The sequence below is a fragment of the Ictidomys tridecemlineatus genome, chromosome 2 (assembly GCF_052094955.1).
Source record: "Ictidomys tridecemlineatus isolate mIctTri1 chromosome 2, mIctTri1.hap1, whole genome shotgun sequence".
Lineage (NCBI taxonomy): Eukaryota > Metazoa > Chordata > Mammalia > Rodentia > Sciuridae > Ictidomys > Ictidomys tridecemlineatus.
In genome coordinates this window covers 231,928,903-231,954,692 of record NC_135478.1, presented here as the reverse complement: position 1 = coordinate 231,954,692, position 25,790 = coordinate 231,928,903, and the positions used below count along the sequence as shown (strand labels likewise).

General features: G+C 49.1%; 1 protein-coding gene across 4 annotated transcripts in view; it reads right to left on the bottom strand.

Annotated features, from left to right (window-relative positions):
* Dync2i1 (dynein 2 intermediate chain 1) overlaps positions 1-23,905 on the bottom strand; it is a 77,360-nt gene extending 53,455 nt beyond the window's left edge. Inside the window, exons 1-7 of one of the 4 annotated variants that reach the window (XM_078040950.1) lie at positions 23,657-23,904; positions 17,098-17,151; positions 15,612-16,041; positions 13,136-13,227; positions 10,096-10,401; positions 7,092-7,147; positions 5,215-5,269 (exon numbers count right to left, since the gene is read on the bottom strand). In XM_078040950.1, the coding sequence (XP_077897076.1) occupies positions 5,215-5,269; positions 7,092-7,147; positions 10,096-10,401; positions 13,136-13,227; positions 15,612-16,041; positions 17,098-17,151; positions 23,657-23,671 (1,008 nt within the window). In that variant the 5' untranslated portion in view covers positions 23,672-23,904. Of the gene's footprint in view, positions 1-5,214; positions 5,270-7,091; positions 7,148-10,095; positions 10,402-13,135; positions 13,228-15,611; positions 16,042-17,097; positions 17,152-23,656 lie in introns of all 4 variants that reach the window. The other 3 variants (XM_013365649.4, XM_078040951.1, XM_040291193.2) reach the window with 3 other exon arrangements.
* Positions 23,906-25,790: the final 1,885 nt, after the last annotated feature.

The window sequence follows — 25,790 nt, the reverse complement described above, 5'->3', positions numbered from 1 at the left end:
CGCCCTCCGGGGCCTGGAGGTAGGACTAGAAACCACAGGGCTCTATGGGGACCCTGGGGAGGGAGAGACGTTCCCTTGCCATCAACCAATGTGCAGACAACGAAGAGAGCAGACTCACAGGAGCGAGGGAGGCCCCAAGCTGGTGGCCGGGACCGCGAGTGCAGAGAGGGGCAGAACTCTCAGAGGACAGGCAGGTGCAGCCTGGAGCTCACAGAGCCGGCCAAGGGCTCCCTCAGGCCACCTACCCGTCCAAGTGTGGCCTGTCACCATGCCACCCAGCAAGATGCCACGCAGCAATTGCCACGAGATCAGCTAGTTATCCACAGAGAGACCCTCTGCCCTAAGAGACTGATGAGGAATTTCTTGGAACCAGATGTTGTCTGTCTGTTTGTTTTAAGTACCATAAACTGATAAGCTTCTAGCCAAGATAATGAGGGGAAAAGAGAGGACCAAAATCAAACAAAAGAAAGGATATAGGATGACCAAGAGCTAGGCACCACGGTATACAACTGTAATTCCAGCCACGTGGGAAGTTGAGGCAGGATGATCACAAGTTTAGGGCCAGTCTGGGCAATATAGTAAGATGCTGTCTCAAAAAAAAAAAAAAAAAAAAAGGTTTTTAAACAGCCGAGGATGTAGCTCAGTGGAAGAGGACTTAGTGCCTAGCATATGTGAAGCCTTGAGTTCAATCCTCTGTACCACCAAAAAAATTTTAAAATAACTAAAGGACGACCAACCAACTCTATGAACAGTTTAGGGCACAGTACGATAACGCAGGTAAATGGACTGATCTCTTGAAGGACACAGGCCGCCAAACTCACACCAGAAGAAAGAGATGACTTGAATAAGCCCATGTCCATGAAGGAAATTGACTCAGCACCAGAGGCCTCCTGGAACACAGAGCACCAGACCCAGCTAGGGATAGAGGCTAGAGGCCAGAGGATCTCTGGCCTGCGTCAACGAAGACATGCTATGACTCCCCACAACCTCTTCCAGAGGACCGGCCATGCTCATTCATGGAGGCCACCCGACAGTAACACCAAACCAGACATACGTTAGCACCAACACCAACCCCAGGATGACAGAGCCAAAATCCTCAACAGAACCGCGCCAAGTGTAACTGATAATGTATAAAGAATCACACTCCATGACTGGCCAGGACCTGTCTGGATCAACCTTCAAAGATCAATACATTCCATTCCATCAACAGATTAAAAGGGAGAAAACTGTATGATGTCCCAACAGACGCAGAAGAAGCACCCACAATACCCAGCACCCATTCCTGACAGAACAGGACTGGGCTTGGTGGAGAACCTCGGCAGCTGACGTCCCTCTCAATGGTAGAAACTCCAGTCTCCTCCGAGTCAGGAACAAGACACCCTCTCCCGACCCCTTGGCACCCGGGGTCCTAGCTAACGCCACAGCACAAGCACAGGAAGAAGGGACACCCCTGAGAAGAAGCCAGCTTTGTTCTCAGCGGCAGGACCGCCAGGCTGGTCAGGCTGCAGCAGGGCAGCTGTGCCGCCAGAACCGGGGAGGCTGAGGCAGTTTAGTTAGACCTTGTCCCAAAACGTAAAGACATCTTAAGGGTTTGGGGATGTGGCTCTCCAGTAGAGAGGCCCTGGGTTTAATCCCCAGTACAAAAAGAAAAAAGATAAAAAAAGAAACGAGGACGACTCAATATTGTCAAGATGTCAGTTCTTCCAACTTCACATACAGAATCAGTGAAATTCAAAATCCCAGCAAGACGGTGGGAAAACTGGTGCAACTATTACGGAAGTGCTATGGAGACACCTCAGAAAACTGAGTCACAATTTGACTCAGTTACCCCACTCCTTGGCATACACCCAAAGGAATGAAAATCAGCAGCCACATTAATGTTCATAGCAGCTCAATGTACAATATCTAAACTCTGCCACCACGGAGGTGTCCTGCAACAGATGAGTGGATTAAAAAAATGTGATACACACACACACACACACACACACACAATGGAATACTACTCAGCCACAAAGAAGAATGAAATGATGGCATTTGCTGGTAAATGGATGGAGCTGGAAAATATCATTCCAAGTGAAATAGGCCAATTCCCAAAAGCCAAAGGCCGAATGTTTTCTCGGATATGCAGATGCTGATTCACATAGGGCAGAGCCCGAGGGAAGACTAGTTACCTTAGATTAGGTCGTGGGGAGTGGGGGAGAGGAGGGGTACGAGGACCGGAGGATAACAGATGGACTCAGACATCATTACTCCATGTACACACATAACTGCACGACTGGTGGACTCTACATCACGTGTACCCAGAAGAATGAGAAACCATAGATATTTTGTAGATACAGGCAGACTGACTACGTATTCAGAGATCATTACCGCCGCGGAGCGGTCGGGGGCATTTTGAAGACAGATCCTTACTTCCACCCCGACTGCCTAGTGTTCTGTGGTTGACATCTCAATATGGGACTTGACATTTTTAAAAGCTGGGGAACAGGTCAAAGGAGAGGTGGCCAGCAGGAGGGCAGTGTCCCCCCATGCTCTGGGCCTTGCAGGACATCAGGACAAGGAGCAGACAGGTAAATGGAAGTCGGAGATCTGGGTCGCAGTCCCACAGTCCCGTGGTTCCCAACAGACAGTCAAACCGTCTCTGCAAACTGGGTGACGGTGGCAATTAGGGGTGGAGAGAGGGGTAGCCACTTCAACAAGATGGACGTTCTCTACGGCCGGACACAAAAGGAGGGGAGCGTGTGTGGAACAGCAGGGCCTTCCTAAGGACACGTTGTCATGTGTTTGACTCCTATTTCTTTCTTTTTTAATTTTTTTAAAAATATTTTTTTAGTGTAGATGGGCATGATATCTGTGTTTTGTTCATTTATTTTTATGTGGTGTCAGGCAAGTGCTCTACCACTGAGGTCCAGCCCCAGCCCTCTGACCCCTGTTTCATTGCACCAAGACCGAGCCCCACAGTCTGCACACCACAGGCTCATTGGTGTGACAGAGGTACCCTTCTAGTAGGGGTGCCACAGTGCCGGAGGCTGTGCTTGCATGGGGGCAGGAATATAAGGGAACTTTCTGTAAACTTCAAGTTGCTCTGAACACATTAGATCTCACGACAGACAGACACGGTCCTCTGGGCACACCACACTCACACTGCTCTTGTCACCTCCGTCGGCACCTGCTGACTGACAGGAGTGTGGAACCAGAGCTGGGGCACCACCCTCTCCTCTGGGCCCAAGCCCACTGTGTCCGAGGGCCCGAGGGAGAGGTGGGGTCTGGGACAGACCCCTCGCTTCCTGCAGAGCCTCAACCATGCTGGGGACAAGACCATGACGCGTGTGCTACCATCCAGGTGTCCCTGGGCCCAGCGCTCCTTCCACCTTGCCTCCCAGAGCTCCAGGCAGGGCCTGGAGCCCCCTGCATCAACCCTTCCCCTGTGTGAGGGCACCAGCCTCCTGTCGAGAGCCACCTGTGGGCTGTGTGGACCACACTGCAACTGCAGCCTTTGAATCGGAACCTTGGCTATTTGGGGACTTCCCGGGGCATCCCACAGGGAAAGATCACCCAAATACCTGTGAATCTCTACTCAGCTCTGCCTGGTCCCACAAACTACCGGAGATGGGTGACCTGCTGTAGTCACACTGCCTCTCAGAGACGGGTGTGACCTGCTAGGATGCCAATCTACCTGTGACTGCAAGACACCAGGAAGCAAGACTCCACCCGTGAAAGGCACTTAACTAGGCCACAGGAGCCATTTCTTAATGTCCAGCTCCAGCTCCTGTGTGGAGTGGATCTATCAGGCGCTCTGCTTCACAGTTATACGTCTGACTGTGTCTTCAGTTCTTCACTAATTGTTTCTGACTGCCTTCTCTGGTGGCTACCCCTCCCCCTGGGCAGCAAGAAGGACCCTCTAGTGAGGCACTGGCTATCTCCCCACACGTCCCCCTCCGCCCCGCTTCACCTCGATTTCTGAGAATTATCAGCCCCTCGTCTGAGCCTCACCATGGTGCCCGGACCACGCAAGGGCGACGCTCTGCTGAGCTCCGCCGGCCTCCTGCTCTCCTGCAGTCTCCTGCAGTCCTGCAGCACAGTGCTCCCAAGGCTCGCACTGCCTCCTCCTGCAGGGGGCCGTGCAGGCCTCCCTGCTCCCAAGATGAGCAAGGCTCTGGTGCCCAGTCACCGTCTCCCATGGCGCAAGCCAGACGGCCTCACCAGGACCGCGGATGCCAGCAGGGGAAAGTGCACATTTCCCGTTAAATCTCATGCATCCCTGCTCTGCTGTCCAAAGGAAGGTGAGCCCCAACAAAGGGCACGGTGAGCAACCAGGCGTCAGGATGGGACTGCGTGACCCCTCACCTCGGGCCTTCCCTTCCTTGCTGCCGGCCCACCACGCCTGACAGGCACGAGTCAGCGCCACGCTAAGGTCTGACGGAACGTGCCTGAGGCACCGTCTGAGCCACAGCCTGGTGGCGGGGGCTCCCGACCCCACAGGGTGTGTTGGACGCACTACAGGTCTATGCAGACCCCACAGGGTGTGTTGGACGCACTACAGGTCTATGCAGACCCCACAGGGTGTGTTGGACGCACTACAGGTCTATGCAGACCCCACAGGGTGTGTTGGACGCACTACAGGTCTATGCAGACCCCACAGGGTGTGTTGGACGCACTACAGGTCTATGCAGACGAAACAGTCTCTGTCTGCCACTCAAGGTGAGGCGCTGAGCCTCTGTCAGGGTTTGGATGTGAGACAAAAGCTCCCGTGAGACGTCGCACGAAGGTTCAGAGGAGAAACCGCTGGGTTGTGAGACTGACTGCGTCCCTGACGGATTTCCTGGTGGTGCCTGAAGTGGGGCCTGGGAGGTGTGGCTTGGCGGTAGATATCGAATCTGCAAAGTGGAGACTCCCCCTCTGCTTCCTGACCCCATGTGAGCCGACTCCCTCTGCCACACTCTCCACCGTGCTGGCCTGCCTCACCTCAAGTTCGGAGGCACAGAGCCGCTGTCCACGGACTGACACCTCTGAAACATGAGCCCCAAACAGACCCTTCCTCCTTGACAGCTGTGCTGCTCGGGTCCTGCAGTCACAGCAGCCAAACAGCGCTCCCACAGCCCCTCCTGGGCACGGTTCCCTCCCACTCGTGGGCTGCTGCTTCTTGCATTCTGGGGGAACCACACGTGGACAGCCGCTGACCTGGCGCCCACCCCGTGGTGCTGAGGGTCTTACCTTCCCCCACGAATCCCTCTCCCTTCCACTGCTCCTCGCTGCACTCTCCGAATGCCTGGAAAGAAAGCGCAACAGCATCAAACAGGCTGTGAGAGGAGGACGCCCAGACCATGAAGGCCCAGGCACCACCGGGCGAGACGGGAAGAGCTGTGGGGGGCACCATGCACGCCCCCAGCCTCTCACATTTTACTATGTCAGAGTAGCTCAAGCTAGAAAACACCTCAGTAGATGCAGAATCTCGGCATTTTAACAAACTTGTGTATGCAAATTTATATCCTTTACAAATCTTGAAATTTTCTATAATTTTCAGTCAATCCTGAAAATTATTTTATGTTTAATATAACAATATTTATATTTCCACATTAAATGTTTATAATAAAATATTTTCCTTTTTGGGGGGGAGGGGGTATGGGGGATTGAACCCAGGTGTATTTACCCACCGAGTCAGATCACCAGCCCTTTCCTTTTTATGCTTATTTTGAGACAAGGTGTTGCTAAGTTGCTTGGGGCCTCACTAAGTTACTGAGGCTGGCTCTGAACTTGCAATCCTCCTGCCTCAGCCTCCCAGGCTGCTGGGATGACAGGCATGCACCACCACACCTGGCCTAATTTCTAATAATATTTTACAATGTTAGCCAGGGCCTAAAACGAATCAAATTTTAAACTGATTCTCAGTTTTTACAATGTAGATTCACACCAACTCGACACAAGACTTGAGTTAACAGATCAGAGCACAGCACAGTCCCTCATGCACTCTAGCAGATGTGAGTCTAAAAGTGGGACTCTTGGCTCCCTAGGTCTAAGTGCTAGCTTTTTCAAGCTTATAAAAACATGGGCAAGACACCTGAGTTTTCTCATGGCATGAAAAAGAACTACAAAATATGGCTGTCGCAAAGAATCAGGGACAGTCTAGAGCTCAGGGCAGCCGGGTCCTGCTCAGCATATGTGAGGTCCTGGGTTTGATCCCCAGCAAGATGAAATGAAAGGAAATAACCAAATGAGATGATCTAAGGCTGACACACAAAATCAATCTACACGAAAGCTCCAGGCCCTGGCCCCCTAGTTCACTGCCAGTGCAGCTGGCAGGCCCACGAGCAGAGCCTGGTGTCTACAGGCTGGAAGCGCCACCCTGTATGCTCACAAGCTGCAAACACCGGGGCGGGGACTAGCTGCTGCCACACCAGGCTTGCTCGCACTGGAAAGGAATTGAAGTGCCCATCTGTGGGTGCTTTCAGTTCAGGCAGAGGAGGCACCACCCCTCGAATACCAACAACCTCCCAAGTAAACTGTTCTCCCCAGAGTGGATATTAATTCTTTAAACTTGTGTGAGCAGCTGGGTGTGGTGGTGCATGCCAGTAATCCCAGAGACTTGGGAGGCTGAGGCAGGAGGATTGCAAAGTTTCACGCCAGGATGGGCAACTTAGAAAGACCTGCCTCAAAACAAAAAATGCAAACAGACGGAGGGGGCTGGAGTGGTGGCTCAGTGGGAGACCGTTTGCCTGGCATATGCGAGGCCCTAAGTTCGATCCCCAGCACCACATATAAATAAAAGATCCACTGACAACTAAATCATGTTTAAAAAAAGAAAAAGGACTGAGGGTACAGTTCAGTGGGAAAGCATTCCTCAGTTTCATCCCAACACGGAAAAAGAATAAAGAAAAAAAATTTATATGAGTAAATACTTAGAAATCATGACTATAGCAAGTTATGTCCAAGCTCCTTTAGTATGCCTAAAATATGATTGCAGGGGCTAAATCTAGAGAAAATAAAGTTCAACTATGATTTATTCCAATTTACCAGGTGTAAGTAAATCTAATAAGAAAAATGCATTCCATGAGAACTGCTTCTCACTTAACAGTCAATATACATCTCCTTACTGGTTTCCAGTCCCATCTCTTCTCAGACTTGCTCCTTGGCTTCTGGGTTCACCATTCTGTCAAGAGAGGAAGAGTGCACACCCATTAAGAGGCACGTCACCGTGTATGGCGTGTGACTACCCCCATAACACAAGCACACACTCAAACCCAGTCCTTGGAACTTATTTCAAAATGACAGTTGACTAGCAAATATTTTGATTAAATTAGAAAACTAATGTATTGAACAAGGTGATTATACATCACCTCAGCAAGAGAAAGTGAGAAAGCCAACCATTTCACATAAGTAACATAGTATGTACCGATTTGTTAGAGTCTGTAAACAAGTCCAGATGGCACCTGGCAAATTTCCACACTACTTAAAACCGTAAATTCTGAAGCAATTAGACTATGCCTATTCCACAGATCCACTACCCACAGAATGAAATCGTGAGCATCTGCCTAGCCTGCACAAGGTCCTCCGTTCAATCCGCAGCACCCATTCCCAGTGTTTAGCCTAAAGAATTAACGCCATACTCCAGTGACACATGCATACCAATGTTTATGGCAGCACAACTCACAAAAGCCAAACCACGGAACCAGCCCACGTGTCCATCAATAGATGGATAAGGAAAATGTGGTGTATACACACAGAGGAGTTTGACTCAGCCATATGAAAACTAAATCACGTCATCTGCAGGAAAACGGATGGGAACATCACATTAAGCAAAATACGCCAAACTTAGAAGGTCACGGGTCATATGTCTTCTCTCATATGAGGAAGCTAGAGAGGAAAAAGGAAAAGAAGAGGAATCTCATGAATAATCAAAGGGAGATCAGCAGAATAGAGAACCCAGGCCAGGGAGTGGCAGGAGGAGAGGGAAGAGGGAATACTGGGAAGGACACTGGCCAATTGTATTTGTATATTGTGTGGAGAAATAAGCAAATACATAACTACAAATCCCACCACTAGGGACAACTATAATGCGCCAATAAAAAATATGAAAAAACATACATTCCTGTATTAAGTATTTCCCGCAACAAAGAGAAAGGAGCCAGTGACTGCAGCCCATCCATGCTCAGGAACAGGCGGTTAGGGGCTCACCCCAAACGGGGTAATTCGTATTTCTTTATGCTTTTCTGTATTTAAAAATATTTCTAAAATTATTAATAATATAGGGGCTGAGGCTGTGGCTCAGAGGTAGAGCCCTCGCCTACCATGTACGAGGGCCTGGGTTCAATCCTCAGCAACACATAAAATAAAATAAAGATATTGTGTCTAGTTACAACTAAAAAATAAATATTAAAAAATTAATGATAATATAATTACACATTTAACAGAACAGTCTGTCATAGTCTACGGAGCAGAGGCAGGGAAAAGAATGCGATGTGTAGAGCTCAAGAGGAACACGGCGTGACCTGCAGCTGGGCAGACAGCAGGAGGAAGAGGAGGAAACTGACCCACTGGATTAGAATAATTAGGCCTGGGGGTGGACAGACAGGAGCAGTGCTAGAGGGTCCTGACCTGGACTCCTGCCAGCCAGTACTGCACCTGGGGCCAGGTGAGAGGTCCCAAGGCCAGTGGGGACAGGTGCTTCAACCTCCACTGCCTCCACTCCTGTGACACCCAGAGGAGGACCACACTGCTGACCCTGGTGGCCTCACAGGCAGAGCTGGACAGGGCTCAGCAATTCACTGTCCAACTCCTGTGGCCTGGCCACCTGGTCCCTTAGGAACTTACTACGGATGGTCAAAGCCGCTACTACCAAGAGCAGAAAGGAGCATGACCTGACCTTCAAAAGAATCAGAGCACAGCAGACAGGGTCCCAGAGAAGAGGCCCCTGGCTGACGACTTTAGGAAAGCGCTGGCTGCATTCGTCAGCTTAACCACACCGCATCTCTAATCGATAACTGCATGATGTTTATGATAAAAGACACACGATTTAATTAAAATAACGGACAAAAATTTCACAGGGCGAGGTGTGGGGGGGCCCGCTGTAATCCCTACTAGTTGGGAATCACAAGTTCAAGGCCAGTTTAGGCAAATTAGAGAACCCTGTCTCAAACATTTCAGAAAAAAAGGGATGGCATGCATGAAGCTCCGTGATACCGCACATGCCTTGGGTTCAATTCCCAGCACTGAAAAAGACCGTCATCGAGAGGAAGTGAGCAGTGACCAAGGAGAACACACACTCTTGGGAACAGTTCTGATTTATATCTGTCATCCAGGTACAGTTACTCAGAATGCCCCTAGGACACGAAATACTACTCTAACAGAAACAAGGCTGAAAAGCATCTCCTGAGTACCTGAAAGTCTCCACAAAGAAGCACATTGATTACAAATGCTCAGTACCACCCCTGATGTCAAACTGTACATGTGCTCATCCCACAGGTTCTCTAACTAGAGAACAGAGCACTGGGTTCAATCCTCACCACCACATTACGGTTCACAGCTGTAATCTCAGTGCCTAGAACAAGGCCGGTCACACAGCAGCAACTCTACTACAGTCTGAAAAAGGAAGTTTGTCAGTCATCAGAAACATCTGGATCTAGTTTTTTTTGTTGTTGTTTTTTAGGGATTTTTTTTTTTTTTTTTTTTTTGTACCAGGGATTGAACCCAGAAGCACTTAACCACTGAGCCACATCCGCAGCCCTTTTTGTTTTTTATTTTGAGATAGGGTCTTCTTGCTGAATTGCCTAGGGCCTCACCAAGTTGCTGAGGCTGGCCTTGAACCTGTGACTCTCCTTCCTTGGCCTCCCAGTGGTTGGGATCACAGGGTACACCACCATACCCAGCTGCCAGCTTCCTTTTGAATGTTAAATTTAAACTTTCACAATAGATTTCCAAATCTGGCCAAAGTATTCTGATACCATAATCGAAAGACTGGAGGCAAGACAGAGCAGTACACAACTAGCCACCCTTCTCCAAGCCCACTCTCAGGCACCCCGTGACACGTCCGGCTTCCTCCAGAGCCGCCACTCACACGGACTCGGACGACCGGGGACCCCACAGAGCACAAGATCATACCTTGGACTCCCTTTTCCTGTGCTCTTCTTTCCACAGTCTCTCTTTTTTATCCATGCTGCTTCGGTGCCTCTCGTCAAAGTGAAAGGCTTCTTTGTGTCGTTTTTCTTTGTGTCTTTCTTCCCCTTCTTTGTCGGAGAACGCGTTGCTCTTTTCTTTTGAATGTCTTTCTCTTTTCTCCCGTGTGCTGCTTTTTTCTCGGTGTTTCCTCTCTCGATCTGCTTCCCGTGGCTTCCTGTGTCTTCTTTCACCATCCTCCTTATAAAGCCAGTACTTGAGAGGGTTGTCTTTGCTGTCCCCATACTGCAACTGTGAAGCGCAACAGGGAGACGCACGTGAGCGGACAGCGGCCCTGCCTTTACACCGAGGTGAACAGCGGGGAACTCAGAGCCACCTCTGCCCTCTGCTCCATCACCACTCATCACAGCAGGTATCTCCCCAGGACGATCTGCTACCTCTGGAAAGAAAATGCTCCACGACTCCCAACGGCTGGCCTCTGAACCCACAGGTCACAGAGGTGCAGAGGTCCACTGTCCTCACCCTGACATGCCTCCCTAGTATGACGGCTTGGGTGCTACATGTGCCCACAGGCTTCTGTGTTAGGGCTTGGTCTCCAGGTGGCACTACTGGGAGGTGGACATTTAGAAGAAGGGGCCTGGGGGGCAGTCCTTGGTTCCCTGGAGCATTCTCCCAGCAGAGGCTCTGGGACCCCAGTCTCTTCCTCTCTCTCTATTCCCTGGTCTGTGGCACAGTCCATTCTGTGCTCCCACTTGATGCTCTGCCTTGCCACAGACCCAAGACAATCGGACCAGTCAATCAGGGACGAGAATCTCCAAAAACTGTCAACCAAAGTCAACCTCTTATTTCTATAAGTTAAAGGTCTCAGTGACACAATCAGCGAAGCAAAGCAGCACTCAGAATCTAGGCCCTATGGCCCCTCCCAGACAGCCTCTGTGCCACCCAGGAGCCCCTCAGCGAGCACCACGGCAGGTGCGTCCTCTCTTCAGTGCAGGGCCAATCCCTCACCAATGGTGCAACCAGACAAAGAGTCTTGAAAATGGGGCCATCCTGCAGTCATTGCCAGGTCCCCAAAGCCACCGTGGGTGCCCAGGAAAGATGGATGACACTCACCAGAATGTGCACCAGGTTATTATGACCCAGCCTTTGGCTCAGACTCCATTCTGGGGGCACCGTCCACAGACCTACAGACCCCACAGCACACATGTCCCCAGCCTCACCCCAAGCAGGGGCCTCTGGACTCTCCATCCAGGATCCCTCCTCACCCTGTGATTCCCTACAGTCCCTCACCCCTCCTGGGGACCCAACAGTCTCTTTCTTCTCCTTTGCTCTGTTCTCCCAGACTCTGGTCCACCCCACTGGCCTTTGCCAGGATAAGAAAGGCAGGTGTCTGGCCAGCTCCTCAGTGGACAGGTTAGATCACTGTCACCATTCATTCACCAGAACAAACTCAGCGGGAACTGAAGATTGACGTGGTACTCACAGAAGCTGGAGTCAGGGAAGGGCTGGGTGCTGCAGCAGCAAGAGGGATGGTGAGGGCAGACCTGCCTACTTCATGATTTGCACTGACTTATAAAAATAAAGATCCCACAGGTCAATCAATTCTAGACAACCAACAGCAACACAGACGACTGGCACGGTAGACTTTTAAAGTCAGCCATGCCACAAGAAAGTAACAAGGCCAACAGGGCAGTAAACTCTTTTCAAGACTCCCAGAGGGTGCAGCGGGATACAGGAAGACTTCTGCTCCATGCACAGAAGGGCACGTGCTGCTGACAGCAGCTAATTGAGTATTTCAAAACAGCCAGCACAGGGGGTTTCCAATGTCCCTGATGCAAAAAAGCAATCAAAGTCTGAGGGATGGATACGCCAATGAGCTGCAATGATCATTACACACTATACGTGTGTTACAAGGTCACACTGCACCCTATAAATATGCACAACTACTAGGTGCCAATTAAAAATAAAAATTTTTTTTTAAAAGGAAAATGTTCAGGGTTGGGGATGTAGCTCAGTGGTAGAGTGCTTGCCTTGTATGCGTGAGGCACTGGGCTTGATCCTCAGCACCACATAGAGATAAATAAGTAAAATCAAGATGTTGTGTCCATCTACAACTAAATATATATATATATATATATATATATATATATATATATACACACACACACACATACACACACACACACACACACACACACACACACATATATATTAAAAAAAAGAAAATCTTCAGAAATTCAATTTCTTCTGAATCAAATTAACAAAGATTAAAAATGATGATGCCCAGGCGCTGGGGCTGTGGCTTAAGTGGTAGAGTGCTTGCTTAGCACCCGTGAGGCACTGGGTTCGATCCTTAGCACCAAAATAAAGATATTGCATTCACCTAAAACTAAAAAATAAATATTAAAAAAAAAAATGATGAGGCCATTGCTGCCCAGGACATGGGGGAATTGCACTGTGGTGATACAAATAATCATGACTTTTGTGCAAAGCAAATGGGGTTTACATTTACTTTGATCCAACACCTTCATTTCCAGAAATTAACCATAAGAAAATAATTATGAATAAATGTAAAAAGTTCACCCCCTGGATGTCTTAACAACAAAAAAATTCAGAAGCAATCTCCATGTCCAAAAATAGCAGAACCGATGCATCTGTATCATTAAAACGTCTCCATTACAATATCAGAAATACGATGACTTAAGAAAACACCCAAGATATGTCAAGTTCAAATGATCTATAAAACTTAGTAAAAATCTAACTTAAGGAAAAAGTTTACATATTACCTATGCATTCATGTGTACAAACTGGTCAGGTACATATTTAAACATTGTCAGTAATCATCTCTGGGTGGGGGCAGACGGTTTTTGTCTTCTCGTCATTTACCTGTGTCTTCTAAAGGTAACAAACACCAGGAGCTGCCCTGGGATCGGCAGCTGGCTTCGGCCTGACAGGGACTCTCACGGTGCCTCTAAGTCAGGCCCCCGCTGGAGCACCGGGGTCCTTTCCCGGGGGCCCTGTGTACCTTTCTTTCTCGGTATCTTCTTTCTCTATCTTCATCTCCTCTTTCAGAGTCTTCATCTCGCCTTTCTTTTTCTTCAATTCTTACTTTGCTTACTAAAAAACAAAACCCATCTTTAATTTTCCCAACCTGCAGCATATCAGAAGACCCAGCACCCCACCACAGGCTCCACTGCACAGGACACCTTCACCAGCATGCACTCCAGCCCGTGCTCCTCTCCAGCACATTCCCCAAACCCACCATGGCGAGTCCTAGCTCTAAACTTGAAATCACAATCGCTGCCCTCTCCGCTGGTTACTGAGCACCTGGCAGCACCTAGCTTTCCTGATATTCTAGAGGGGCAACAGCCCAGCACAAGCCATCTCCGGGGTTTCTGGGCATCAGTAGAAGAGCGTCCTGGCAAAGAAGAACCTAGTCAGAGAAGGACAATCAGCCCACCAAGCCAGTGGTCTCAGCCACCCGTGAAGCTCCACACCCCTGCCCTGGGCATCTGCTGCGGAGAGAGCATGGCCCCAGAGCCTTTTGTCCCCCCACCCCACCACTGAGAGGAGACAAGGAGGCAGGAGGGCCCAGAACAGCTAAGATTGCCAGGCGCAGCCCTGCCCCAGCAAGAGGCTAAAGTACCAGTCATCAAGTGAGGGGGGTTCAGCTAGGGCCCAGCATGACCCAGAGAGAAGTTGCAGGAGGGGTGGGAAGGACTCCACCAGGCACCCAGTTTCTGGGGATGCCTGATGCACCAAGGAAACCAGGCTTCACGTCTGAGTGTGCACAAACAAAGTCACTGAGCTTGCAATTAAGACAATCAACACTTCAGCACACTGTACATACATGTTCAAAAAGCACACTGAATCCTGTTCATGTGTACAATTAATACATGTTAATAAAAAGTAAAAATTTTTAAAACCCACACTTTAAAAGGTAAGGGGAAAATCAAACTTTCAGAGATTGAGGCAAAGCTCATGCACTAAATGTCTGCAGAGCACTGGTCCTTCTCCAGGAAGTCTGCGACACAGGCTTCTGCAGGTCAGACTCTGGCACACCGCGAAGGCAGAGCCCACAGGACTCTCCCGGAGACTGAGAGGAAAAGTGTGGAGTCAGAAGATCCCCAGGTGTTCTGACCTGAGGCCCAGGACAAAGCACTGCCATCCACTGGAAAGGTGGAGCAGGTTCTGGAGGAGGGACCCGTGGTCTAGTCCCCCTGGACAGCACAGCCCAGACAGCCCTCACACAAGTCTGGGATGTGAGGAGCGGCCTACCTGGGCTAAAACCTGGACATCAGGAACAAACAAGAGCTTAAACCGCGAGCCTGAATCCCTCAGCGCCAGAGAAAGGTGACTGGGAAGGGGGCCACGCTGCCCAGAGGGAGGCACAGAGGAGAAGGAAATGAGGAGACCAGAGGAACTGTGAGGAGCCTAGCTGCACAACTGGTCTTCTCAGCACAATTCTCTTCAATGCTGTGTGGAAAGGAAAAGCCGCCAAAGTTAATGGCAAAAAGCCATTGTTGAGAACGAGAGACATTCCTAAAGAAAACACCAAGAACACCAAATGTTTAAAGGAAGTATTGAGCAGTAAACTAGCTACTAGTGCAACCCAGCTAAGCCACCACACACACCCGGGCACACACACCACAGAATGCCCATGTATGAACCCCAGAAACGCTCACACCACATCCATATTCCAGAAGGCCCCACTACAAACAGCTGCCCTGTGCAGGAATGACACATGACCAACACAGTGGACAGCGTCCTGGCTCTGTAGCTCTGGCACAGCCAGGCGAAAGCCTTTGTCCACTCTCTGATGTGCTCCTGTTGCATGTCAGTTGACTCAAGTGAATTTTGATAAAAAGCAAAGACTATCTGCACAACCAAAAAATAGCAAAGAAACTTCCACTTGGGAGGGAAAGTACGCACCCTTAATTAGAACTCCAACAAACTCAGACAAGTAGCATTTGGATACTGTTTAAAATAAGACTGACATGTTTGAGGAATACTTTTATCAAAGAGCTTTTGATAAAAATACCTTTTATCCACAAAGGGATAACTAGAATACATTTCAATAATATAACTAGAAATAAGAGAAAGTTAACTGTTCCTTCACTGACTGAACGAGCATACGAAAAATCAAAGTCTCTCTCACACACAATAGGAGCCTGTAACTTAAAGTTCAAAGCTAAAACATGTGCAAACTAGAAGAGAAAACAAAATGGAAAATGAACATATCTAAAGAGGAAAATGCAGCTGGGCTTGGTGGTGCACATCTGTAATCCCAACAGCTAGGGAGGTGAGGCAGGAGGATTGCCGATTCAAGGCCAGCTTCAGCAACTTAGGAAGGCCCTAAGCAACTTGGCAAGACCTTGTCTCAAAATAGAAAAATAGCTGGGGACGTGGCTCAGTGCTAGAGCACCTCTGGATTCAATGCACAGGAACTGTCCAGCCAGCCCCCCACTCCCCCCCGCTTCCACCCAGCACCCAGGAGGCACCTGAGCGCGTCTTCCTCTCCACCTTCTCCGGGGGCCGGTCCCGAGCCTCTCGGCCCAGGACGCTGTGGTGCGCAGCCGGCGGCCTCGGCTCTTCCTTCCTAGCTCTCCTGTCTCCTTCCTTTTCTCTGTCTCTCCCTCGGCCGTGGGGCTTCTCTGTGTCTCGTTCTCGACATTTCTCTTTCGATTTTTCTTTCTCCCGGTCTTTGGTGTCTCTCCTCCTCTCTCGGAGTTTTTCTCGGTCTCTCTCCCCACGAGGACTCTCCTTGGAGGGGTGAGGGTCTCCCCCCGTCGTCCTTCCCCGGTGCCGAGGGTCTGAGTCGGGGTCCCTGTACTTGTGCTCCCTGTGTTCAGAGAGCTCCACTTCGGACTCCTTGTGCAGCTTCCTTTCTCTGTGTTTCTTCTCCTCCTTGGGACTGCCTGCTCGTGCCGCCTAAAGCAAGAGAGAGAAGGACATCTTGGCCAGGAAAGCACACTTCCATTGACTTTGCTTCCCCTGTCCTGGCTGGAGCCTAGGGCCTCTCGCATGCCAGGCAAAAAGCGCTGTGCCACTGAGCCCCTCCATTAACCTAGTATCTGAATGTGAGAATCATACTCATGTCAGAGTCCCTTAAAAAACACTGGATTCAGGGGCTGGGGTTCAGCTGTAGAGCGCTCGCCTGGCCCATGCAAGGCTCTGGGTTCGATCCTCAGCACCATATAAAAATAAATAAATAACATAAGGATATTGTGTCTAACTACAACTAAAATATAATATATATTTTATATTTTATATTGGATTCAACTGCTTCTGATTCCAGCAAGACTGGGGCGGGGGTACTTAGAACACAAAGCTCCTGGATTCCTACTTATTTTCGTTTTGTAACTGCTGACTAGAAACCACATGTCAGACACTTTGGTGTCTGTTAGCAAATCAAAGCTGGCACACAACATGGATTAGGAAGAGGTGATAGAGCTGCCTTTTAAGCATCTGTACTGTAGGCAGAGCCACACCTTCACTGCACAACTCGCAGCAGGACCCAATCTCACTCTGCACCCCAGTCCACCTCACCACGGTGGCCCTGTGCACTGAGAACCACACATTGGAGCACACTGGACTGAAAAGCAGGACAGGCAGCCCACAGCCTGGACTGTCCCAATGCAGTTCCAAAGGCATTAGCCACATGCTTCCACTTTGAGTCAAAAATGCCTCTGAAATGAGCCACATACAACCAGAGTTGTATGGTGCTGTGAATCACGCAAGAGTGTCCAAAAAACCCATAAAGGCTCCATATGGATCCTTGAATCTTTTTTTTTTTTTCCCCGCAGTGGGATACCGGGGATTGTATTTTATTTAGAGACAGGGTCTCACTGAGTTGCTTAGTGCCTCACTTTTGCTGAGGCTGGCTTTGAACTCACGATCCTCCTGCCTCAGCCTTCTGAAAGGCTGGGATTACAGGCGTGTGCCACCCCAGCACATGGCCCAACTTGAATCCTTAAAACATATTACCCAAAGGTGTTTTCTGAGGTCATCTGATTTCCAAGTATCATCTTTGGTTCTTCTCTAAAAAGAAAAGTATAAAGTTAGACTTTTTAAAGTTCCAAATTACTAATTTTATGTGTTCTAGTGAGCAGCTTTTATGACACTATTTAAATCAGTGGTAATTAATTCTCATTTGCGAGAAAAACACTCATCAACCTACTGAAATAAAAGATAGAAATATAAATTTTAAAAAGTTATTAACTATCTAAAATTACCCATAGAATTATTTTAGAATGCATTCCTTTGGCTACTTCAAAAATTATTACACATTACAAAATTAAAGAGAAAACAAGTTATAATGGCAGTTGAATGCTGGTCAGGTACTTTGTGGGTTTAAACTATATTGTTTGTTTGTATTCTCCAACAAGAGCTAAGTGCCTACAGGGGAAGGGGGAGCTCTTGCTCCCAAGACAGAGGGTGCAGGACAGCTCCCAGTCAGTTTGTCCCACCAGGGAATGCAGAAAGCCAAAGGCCCAGGAACCTGGGGGCCTCTTAGAGCTCATGGGGAGACTGCTCTGCTTGGGCAGGAGAGCGCCAGCCAGCAGCTGGAGCTTTCACCCCAGACCCTAGCTACTTGCTCACAGATGGCATTGGACCGGCTGGCTTTGGGGCCCTTGAAAATCAAGTGAACAGCCTGCTTAGCCCGGAAGGTTTTCTCTTGCTTCTCTTTAGATTGTTAGGCTATGGGATGACACAAGGCTTCCCTCCTCCCAGTAGCTCACACTCCCCATGGGCCACACACACTCCCTGAATCTCTGCACACTGGCTGCAATCATGTTGTGTGCATCTCCTGCTCTGCAGAGATCGATTAAAGACCAACTCGACCTGCATTTCAGGCCCTGCCCCATGGAGCAGGTGCGCTTAAAATTAACTCACCAAATAAGAGACTTTGGAGGATCAAACCCAGGGTCTCACGCATGTAGGCAAAGGGACCTGCTGTGGAGCTACTCCCTAGTCCACCAAGTAAGGAACAGAAGAACAACATTTTCCCACAAAAGGAATAAACCCTGACCCCGGGAAAAAACACTTCAGGAGAGCCCAACAGCAGAACCTTCTTGTCAGCAAACCATATAACTGAGGTGAAGGAAATCGGAGAACAGACTTTGAGGGTTTACATCTATCATTAAGTATCATGTGCACCTGGCAGAGAAAAGGAAGGGGACCGGTCACCCCAGGAGGCACCTCCCAGTGCAAGAGACCTGCCCACACACACAGTCAACCTCTACACACACACACAACCTCCACACACACACACCCCTCTATACACACAACCTCTTTATACACACACACAACCTCTACATACATGGCCTCTTTGTACACACACACAACCTCTCTACACACAATCTCTACACACAACCTCTTTATACACACACAAACATCTCCACATATACAACTACACACACTACACACACAAACTCTACACAGTCTCTCTACACACACAACCTCTATGCACATATACAACCTCTTCATACACACACACTACCTCTACATACCATCTCTCTGTACACACACACCTCTCCACACACACACCGCTCCCCACACAATCTCTACACACACACAACTTACACATACACAACCTCTTTATACACACAACCTCTACACACCATCTCTCCACACACACACAACCTCTTTATATGCACAAAAGCCCTACACACACACAACTTCTCCACACACACAAAACCTCATCACACACACAACCTCTATACACACAAACCTCTAACACACACAACCTTTACACAATCTCTCTATACACACAACCTCTACATATACCATCTCTACACATTCACATAACTTTCTACACACATACATCCTCCACACACACACCTCTACATAATCTACACATGTAACTGCTACACACACAACCTCTCTATACACACACATAAAACCTCTACAGAACACACACCCTCTTCACTCAAAACCTCTACATACACACAACCTCTACACACGTATAAACACACAACCTCTCTATACACATATACACATACAACCTCTCTACAAAACACAAAACCTCTCTACAAACACCTCTACACATACACACAAAAAACCTCACTATGCACACAAAACCTCACTATACACACAAAAAAAAACCTCTCTACACACAACTTATATACACACAAAACTAGTTTATCCACACAGTCAACCTTTCTCTCTAAACAGACACACACATGCGCAGTTTGGCTTCATAATCAACCAACTTGTCCAGAACCTGTTGTAACAGAGCTCCAGAGAACGGTGCAACGAGACCTCAGCCACGTCAAAACCACCTCAGCTGCCCTCAGAGCAGGTGGGCTGCCCGACCAGGCTCCCCTCTGTCAACACAGCGCTTCCATCAGACGGACCCTGGCTGGCGTCACCTCCCAGGAGAATGACCCTGGACAAATCGTCGGGCTGCCAGTGGACATGGCAGCCAGCTCTGGGCTGAGACAGCAGCCTCTCAGGCACGGCCAGGCAGAGTCAGTCCAGGTGTGCGCCAAGGCCGGAGATCCTGCTGGGTGCGCGGTGCCAGTGAGGGCAGTGTGGCCTCAGTGCTCATGGACACAGGGCCTGGAGAGAAACGCACTCTTCTCAGGCCTTCCCTTCCTCCCGCCAGTTCTGGTAGCTCAGGACGCGTCACGTTGCAGGTAAACACACATTACTTCCCTAAGTCACTGTTTAAACTATGGTGACATCCTGTGGGTCGGGTAGTTGGTTTGGGTCCATGGTTCCCAGCTCAGCACTCCCACAATCCTAGTTATTTCTTTCCCAATCACTGGGATGATATGCATATTCTCGGCCTTTTCTCCTTGGTTCCTGAAGCACCTCAGACGGCTTCCGGAGAGTGCAGGCTCGAGCAGCCGTCTTTCTCCGGCTTCTGCGGCTCTCCTTTCACCTGCTCCTTCTTCTCTGAGGCAGGTCACAGGAAGCTGAAACTATCTCATCTTCCCTGCCTCTGTACTGCAAGCAACGCTCTGATCTACTTGTCCAATAATGGAAGAGAAAAAGCTGCACAGAGAGGCCAAGAGGAATCTGGACACAAGGCCTGGCTGGGTCTCCTCTCCTGACAACAGACAACCCTTCTCACTGAGTGTTCTATATACTCCGTGTCCATGCCTCAGGAACACTATGCAATGGAGTCCTGATAAAAAGCCAAAGGTAGGCTGGGGCTGGCGCTCAGTGGTAGAGCGCTCACCCCGCATGTGGAAGACACAGGGTTCGATCCTCAGCACCACATTAAAAAATAAAGAAAATAAAGGTATTGAGTCCATCTACAATTTAAGGGAAAAAAGCCAAAGGTCAGGGCTTAGGGAGCTTCTGGACAGTAGACACCTGCAGGCTCACAGGAAGCTGAACAGAAGTCATTCACCTGGGACAGTGGCACACCCCAGCTCTGCAGGGACAGAAGTTCCTGTGCTGGGGACCCTTCCAGACCCTATGTTCTCTTCTTCTGGATGTTTAATTGGATATGTTAAAATGCCCTCTGCTATCAACCAATAAATACACTGTTGCAGAAGAATAGGTTGCTTAGCTGGGTGCAGTGACACACATCTATGATCTCAGAATTCAGGAGGTTGAGGCAGGAGGATCACAAGTTCAGAGCCAGCCTCTGCAACTTAGTGAGGTCCTAAGCAACTCAGAGAGACTCTGTCTCAAATTAAATAAAACATAAAAGGGCTCAGGATGTGGCTCGGTGGTTAAGCACCTCTAGGTTCAATTGCTTATACCCCCGCCAAAGAAGGCTAGACGTAGCTCAGTGGTAGGGCGCCTTGGTTCAATTCCAGCATCACAAAAATCAATCAATTAATTAATTAAATTTAAAAATAAAAAAGAACTATGTAATTAGGTTCCAATGACCAGGGAGCTCAATTCCTCAATTCCTTAATGAGAATCGAATATAGTAATTCCTTAGCTGCCAGGAACTACCTAGCCCTGGGGTCTGTTGCTTTTACTAATTTAAAAATGTTCATTAAATATGCATCAGAATAAACCTCAAGGAAACACAAAATGGATTAAAAAAAAGACCTACAGTAGACAAACTGACATGTAATTTCAGAATATTAAAGATCCTAATCATCTGGAGAAAAAGGAAATGTTCCTTGCAAAGATATTTAATCGACCAAACAAACTAGTTGCTAGAAGATAAAAGTATAATGCTTCAAAATTCTGGGAAATTATTTTGGTCCTAGAATTCTATGCTGGCCTAAATATGCATATTAGTATAACAAAGATAATCATTTTGTTGTTTTGGGGGGTGTTTTTTGTTTGTTTTTGTGAGTGCTAGAGTTGGAACCTAAGGCCTCATGCATGCTAGGCAAGTACTCTACCACTGAGCCACATCCCCAGCCCCAATAAATCATTCTTACAGTTTTCTTCCTACCAATCCCTGAAAAGGGAGGATTTCAAAATAGAGGAAGACACTGGATTCAAGAAACAGTGATATTAACCCAGGTCTACCCAACACATACAAGAAACAATAAATCCCAATGACAACAGAAAGTCAGCAAGCTTTAGGAAAAGATTTTTTTTTCTTTCATTCTGTGACTTCCAGCTTACCAATCGAATTTCAGTTACTATGACTGAAATAAGCTTAAGAGGACATGGGGTGCTGCTCAGTGTTAAAGTACTTGCCTAGCATGTGCAAGGCCCTGGATTCAATCCCCAGCACTGCAATAAATTTAAAAAATAAGCTTAAAGTCGCAGTGATAAGTTTTAATCCCACAAATAAAATATGTTATTTTTTGTCAAAAAGAAGGCAACTAGAAACTAATGGAAGCTGGCACATGCCTATAGTCCCAGCTACTCAGGAGGCTGAAGCAGGAGGATTTCTAGAGCCCAGGAGTTCAAAGTCATCCTGGGCAACACACACACACACACACACACACACACACACACACACACAGAGACAGAGAGAGAGAGAGAGAGAGAGAGAAACTAATGGAAAATCAAAGGGTCATTTAAGAAACATATAATCCAAATATGAAGTGAATTACATTGCAGTACATTAGTTAAATGTAAGAAAATTCTGAATATCTATTTGACCCAGTGGGTTTTCTTTGACAAGGTGCATCAACCTATAAACAAGTCACAGAAAAGTTACATAATAATTTATGGAAATGTAAAGGGAATGTTATAAAGATGTAAAAGTCAGGATATTGTTTGTTTAAGGAGAAATGGAGGGTAATTTAGGACTTATCTTCCTAACTTACTTAGAGGAAAGTTAAAAGACACTACCTAGAATTAATACAATACAAATTATTTAACATTATTATAGGAAAACAATAGAAAAACTAAGAGAGAAGGTAAGAGGAAATATAGGAAAACTAAACTTCTCATCTTTCAGTGTGTACTCATAGATAGCAAGAATAACCCAATAACACTAGCTACGTTTACTGAGATTTGTTAATAAAATAGCAGACAGTGTTGTAAGCACTCTTACATGTAATATCTCATTAAATCATTATAAACACTCTGTGATATGGCTATTATTGTGCCCATTTTACAAACTAGGAAAATATGGCATGGTAAGTAACCATCCCAGAATCATTCAAGTAAATATAGAGGCCTAACCCTAACCCTAACCGGCCCTGCCTTCCCTCCCTAGACACGGCCCCTCCCCTGCCTTCACCCCCTGGGTACCGCCCCTCCCCTGCCTTCACCCCCTGGGTACCGCCCCTCCCCTGCCTTCACCCCCTGGGTACCGCCCCTCCCCTGCCTTCCCTCCCTAGACACCGCCCCTTTCCCCGCCCTCACGTCCTGGGTTCCGCCCTTCGCCCCGCCCTCACGTCGTGGATACCGCCCCTCCCCTGCCTTCCCTCCCTGGGTTCCGCCCCTCTCCCCGCCCTCACGCCCTGGGTTCCGCCCCTCTCCTGCCTTCCTTCCCTAGACACCGCCCCTCTCCCCGCCCTTACGCCCTGGGTACCGCCCCTCTCCCCGCCCTCACGCCCTGGGTTCCGCCCCTCCCCTGCCTTCCTTCCCTAGACACCGCCCCTCTCCCCGCCCTCACGCCCTGGGTTCCGCCCCTCCCCTGCCTTCCTTCCCTAGACACCGCCCCTCTCCCCGCCCTCACGCCCTGGGTTCCGCCCCTCTCCCCGCCCTCACGCCCTGGGTTCCGCCCCTCCCCTGCCTTCCTTCCCTAGACACCGCCCCTCTCCCCGCCCTCACGCCCTGGGTTCCGCCCCTCTCCCCGCCCTCACGCCCTGGGTTCCGCCCCTCTCCCCGCCCTCACGCCCTGGGTTCCGCCCCTCTCCCCGCCCTCACGCCCTGGGTTCCGCCCCTCTCCCCGCCCTCACGCCCTGGGTTCCGCCCCTCTTCTCGCCCTCACGCCCTGGGTACCGCCCTTCGCCCCGCCCTCACGTCGTGGATACCGCCTCTCGGCCCACCCCTCACGCCCACTCCTAGCTCCCAAGAAGCAGCCAGGAGAGAAACGCTGCTAGGAGAGTTGGGCGGGGGTCTCCCCATGGCTCCGCGGGTCCCAGTGGTTCAGACTCCGTCGAAGGAGTCGGGCGCGGGCGGGCCCCCGGCCGCAGTGAGGGACGCGCCGCGCACCGACCTTCCCAAGTTCCATCGCTCCTTGTAGACCCGAGCACCGCGGTATCCTAGGCCCTGGGCAGGCGCGGGCGACCCGGGGGAGACCAGCCGGCTGGCGCCCGCTCTTTCAGCCCAAGCCAGGCCTGCTGAGCTGCAGCTCTCGGCGGCGGGCGTCCCCGACTCCTAGCAACCGGCCAGCCGGGCCGCCCAGGGACCAGCGACCGCTGCCCAGCGTGCACCGCGGCCGCCCCCAGTGCGCCTGCGTGTCCCCGCCTCATCCCCTGCAGGTTGATTGGTCGCTAACCGGCCCGCGGCTTCCAGTAAGCCTTCGCCCTCTGGACCCCTAGAGTCCAGAGGGGGCGGTGTCCAGGGCCTGAGCTCGGACTCGACAGGTCGCCGTTCTCTTCTGGACTGAAGCGCGGCGTCCCCGGTCACTTGGTGAGGCCTTCTATGGAGCTAGAGCGAGAGATCACTAAAGAACTTGACATGAATGAGGCTTTGCCCCTACCAGCCGGTCAGGGGGGCGCACGCCGTAATTCCAGCGAATGGGAAGGCTGAGGCAGAAGGAGCGAAGGATCGAGGCCAGCCTCAGCAAATTAGCCTACGCAATTGAGACCCTGATTCAAAATGGAAACTGTTGGGGATGAGGTTCAGTGGTACTGCGCCGCTGGACTCAATGCCATGTCAATAGTATATCCTTAAGATGGGAATCAAGTGTTTGGGACGGGGTTATTGAGAAAGAGACTTTCTACAGCGCAAAGGCCGGAGAAACGAGCAAACACTCGGCAAGCTTAAATAGGGCTTGGACACAGGTTGCCTGGCAGCAGGACCGTCGTGCCAGCGCCGCGGTTTTGCAGCTGGGGATTTTCTGCGCACGTTGTTTTCCAGTCCTAGTTAGGAACCAGTTTACGACCACGGTTTGCACAAAGTTGGTATCTCCCGCCTCTCCGGGAGGTGATATTAAGGCAAAGCACGCCTTCCGCACTTGGGCTGAGCCTGCCTTCCCCTTCCGCTGGTCCTTACACTGGAGAGGAAGGCAGCTAAGGAGACGTAGGTGAAGCTGCATCTGCAGAGCCTGCCCCAGCAAAGCCGACCTGAGCGCTCACCAGCGTCACGCTGTTTCTTGAATATGAGAGTGAATGGAAATACAGCCGCCTGCTACAGAAATGACAACCCCAATCATACTGTTGTCAAACTACCTCCTAAATATCTCTTGAATATGAATGTGTTCATTTCTCTCCACTCCAGTCCCTAGCAATCCCTAGCAATCCCTCCTCCGTTGCAGAAAAAGCTATCTAAACTGTAAATCTTGTGTCACTCCCTGCCTTTACCGCACTCTTTCATCACCAGAGTAACTTGGAGTTGTTAAAGTGCACCAATCTACAGACCTCTGCAAATGCTATTTCCTCTTTCTTACAGGATCAGTTATATCTGCAGAATAAATCCTATAGAGAAACCTAAAACAATTATTTTTTGAATAGCTCATTTGCCAATTGATTACAACATAATATTTCTTCTATCTTTATTTATTCACTAAATGACTAAGCTACTTGACCTGGCAATCAAGAGAGTGCTAGTCATAGCTAAATACAACACTATCTGGACTGCTAGACAGAGTTAAATATAACACTATCTGGACCTCTAGCAACTAATAATTGTTAAGACAGAAATATGCAAACAACTATTAAATGATGTGAAAGTGTAAGAGCTACTCATAAAATGCAGTGATCATCAAGTCCCAGATTCAGTCCCCAACACTGGAAAAAAAAAATGCAGTGATTCTGCCTGGAAGAAGAGAATAACGTTAGGAAAGGCTTCATTTCAGTTAGATCTTGAAGCATAAATAATTAACCAGGAAGATTCACTGAGAAAGAACATTTTGTGGGGGAAGACAAATGTGCAAACAAGAATAGTTGGGAAGTGTTCAGTAATTGTATCTATAACAGCACTGTCAATTGAAATAGAAGGTGAGTCCCATGTGCTTACATATTTTCTAGTAGCTACATTTTGTTGTTTTGCCAATGGTGTTTTGGTTTTGTTTCTTTGTTTTGGTACTGGGGATTGAACCCAGGGACACTACATTCCCAGCCCTTTCTGAGGCTGGCCTCAAACTTGGAATCCTCCTGTCTCAGCTTCCTGAGATGCTGGGATTATAG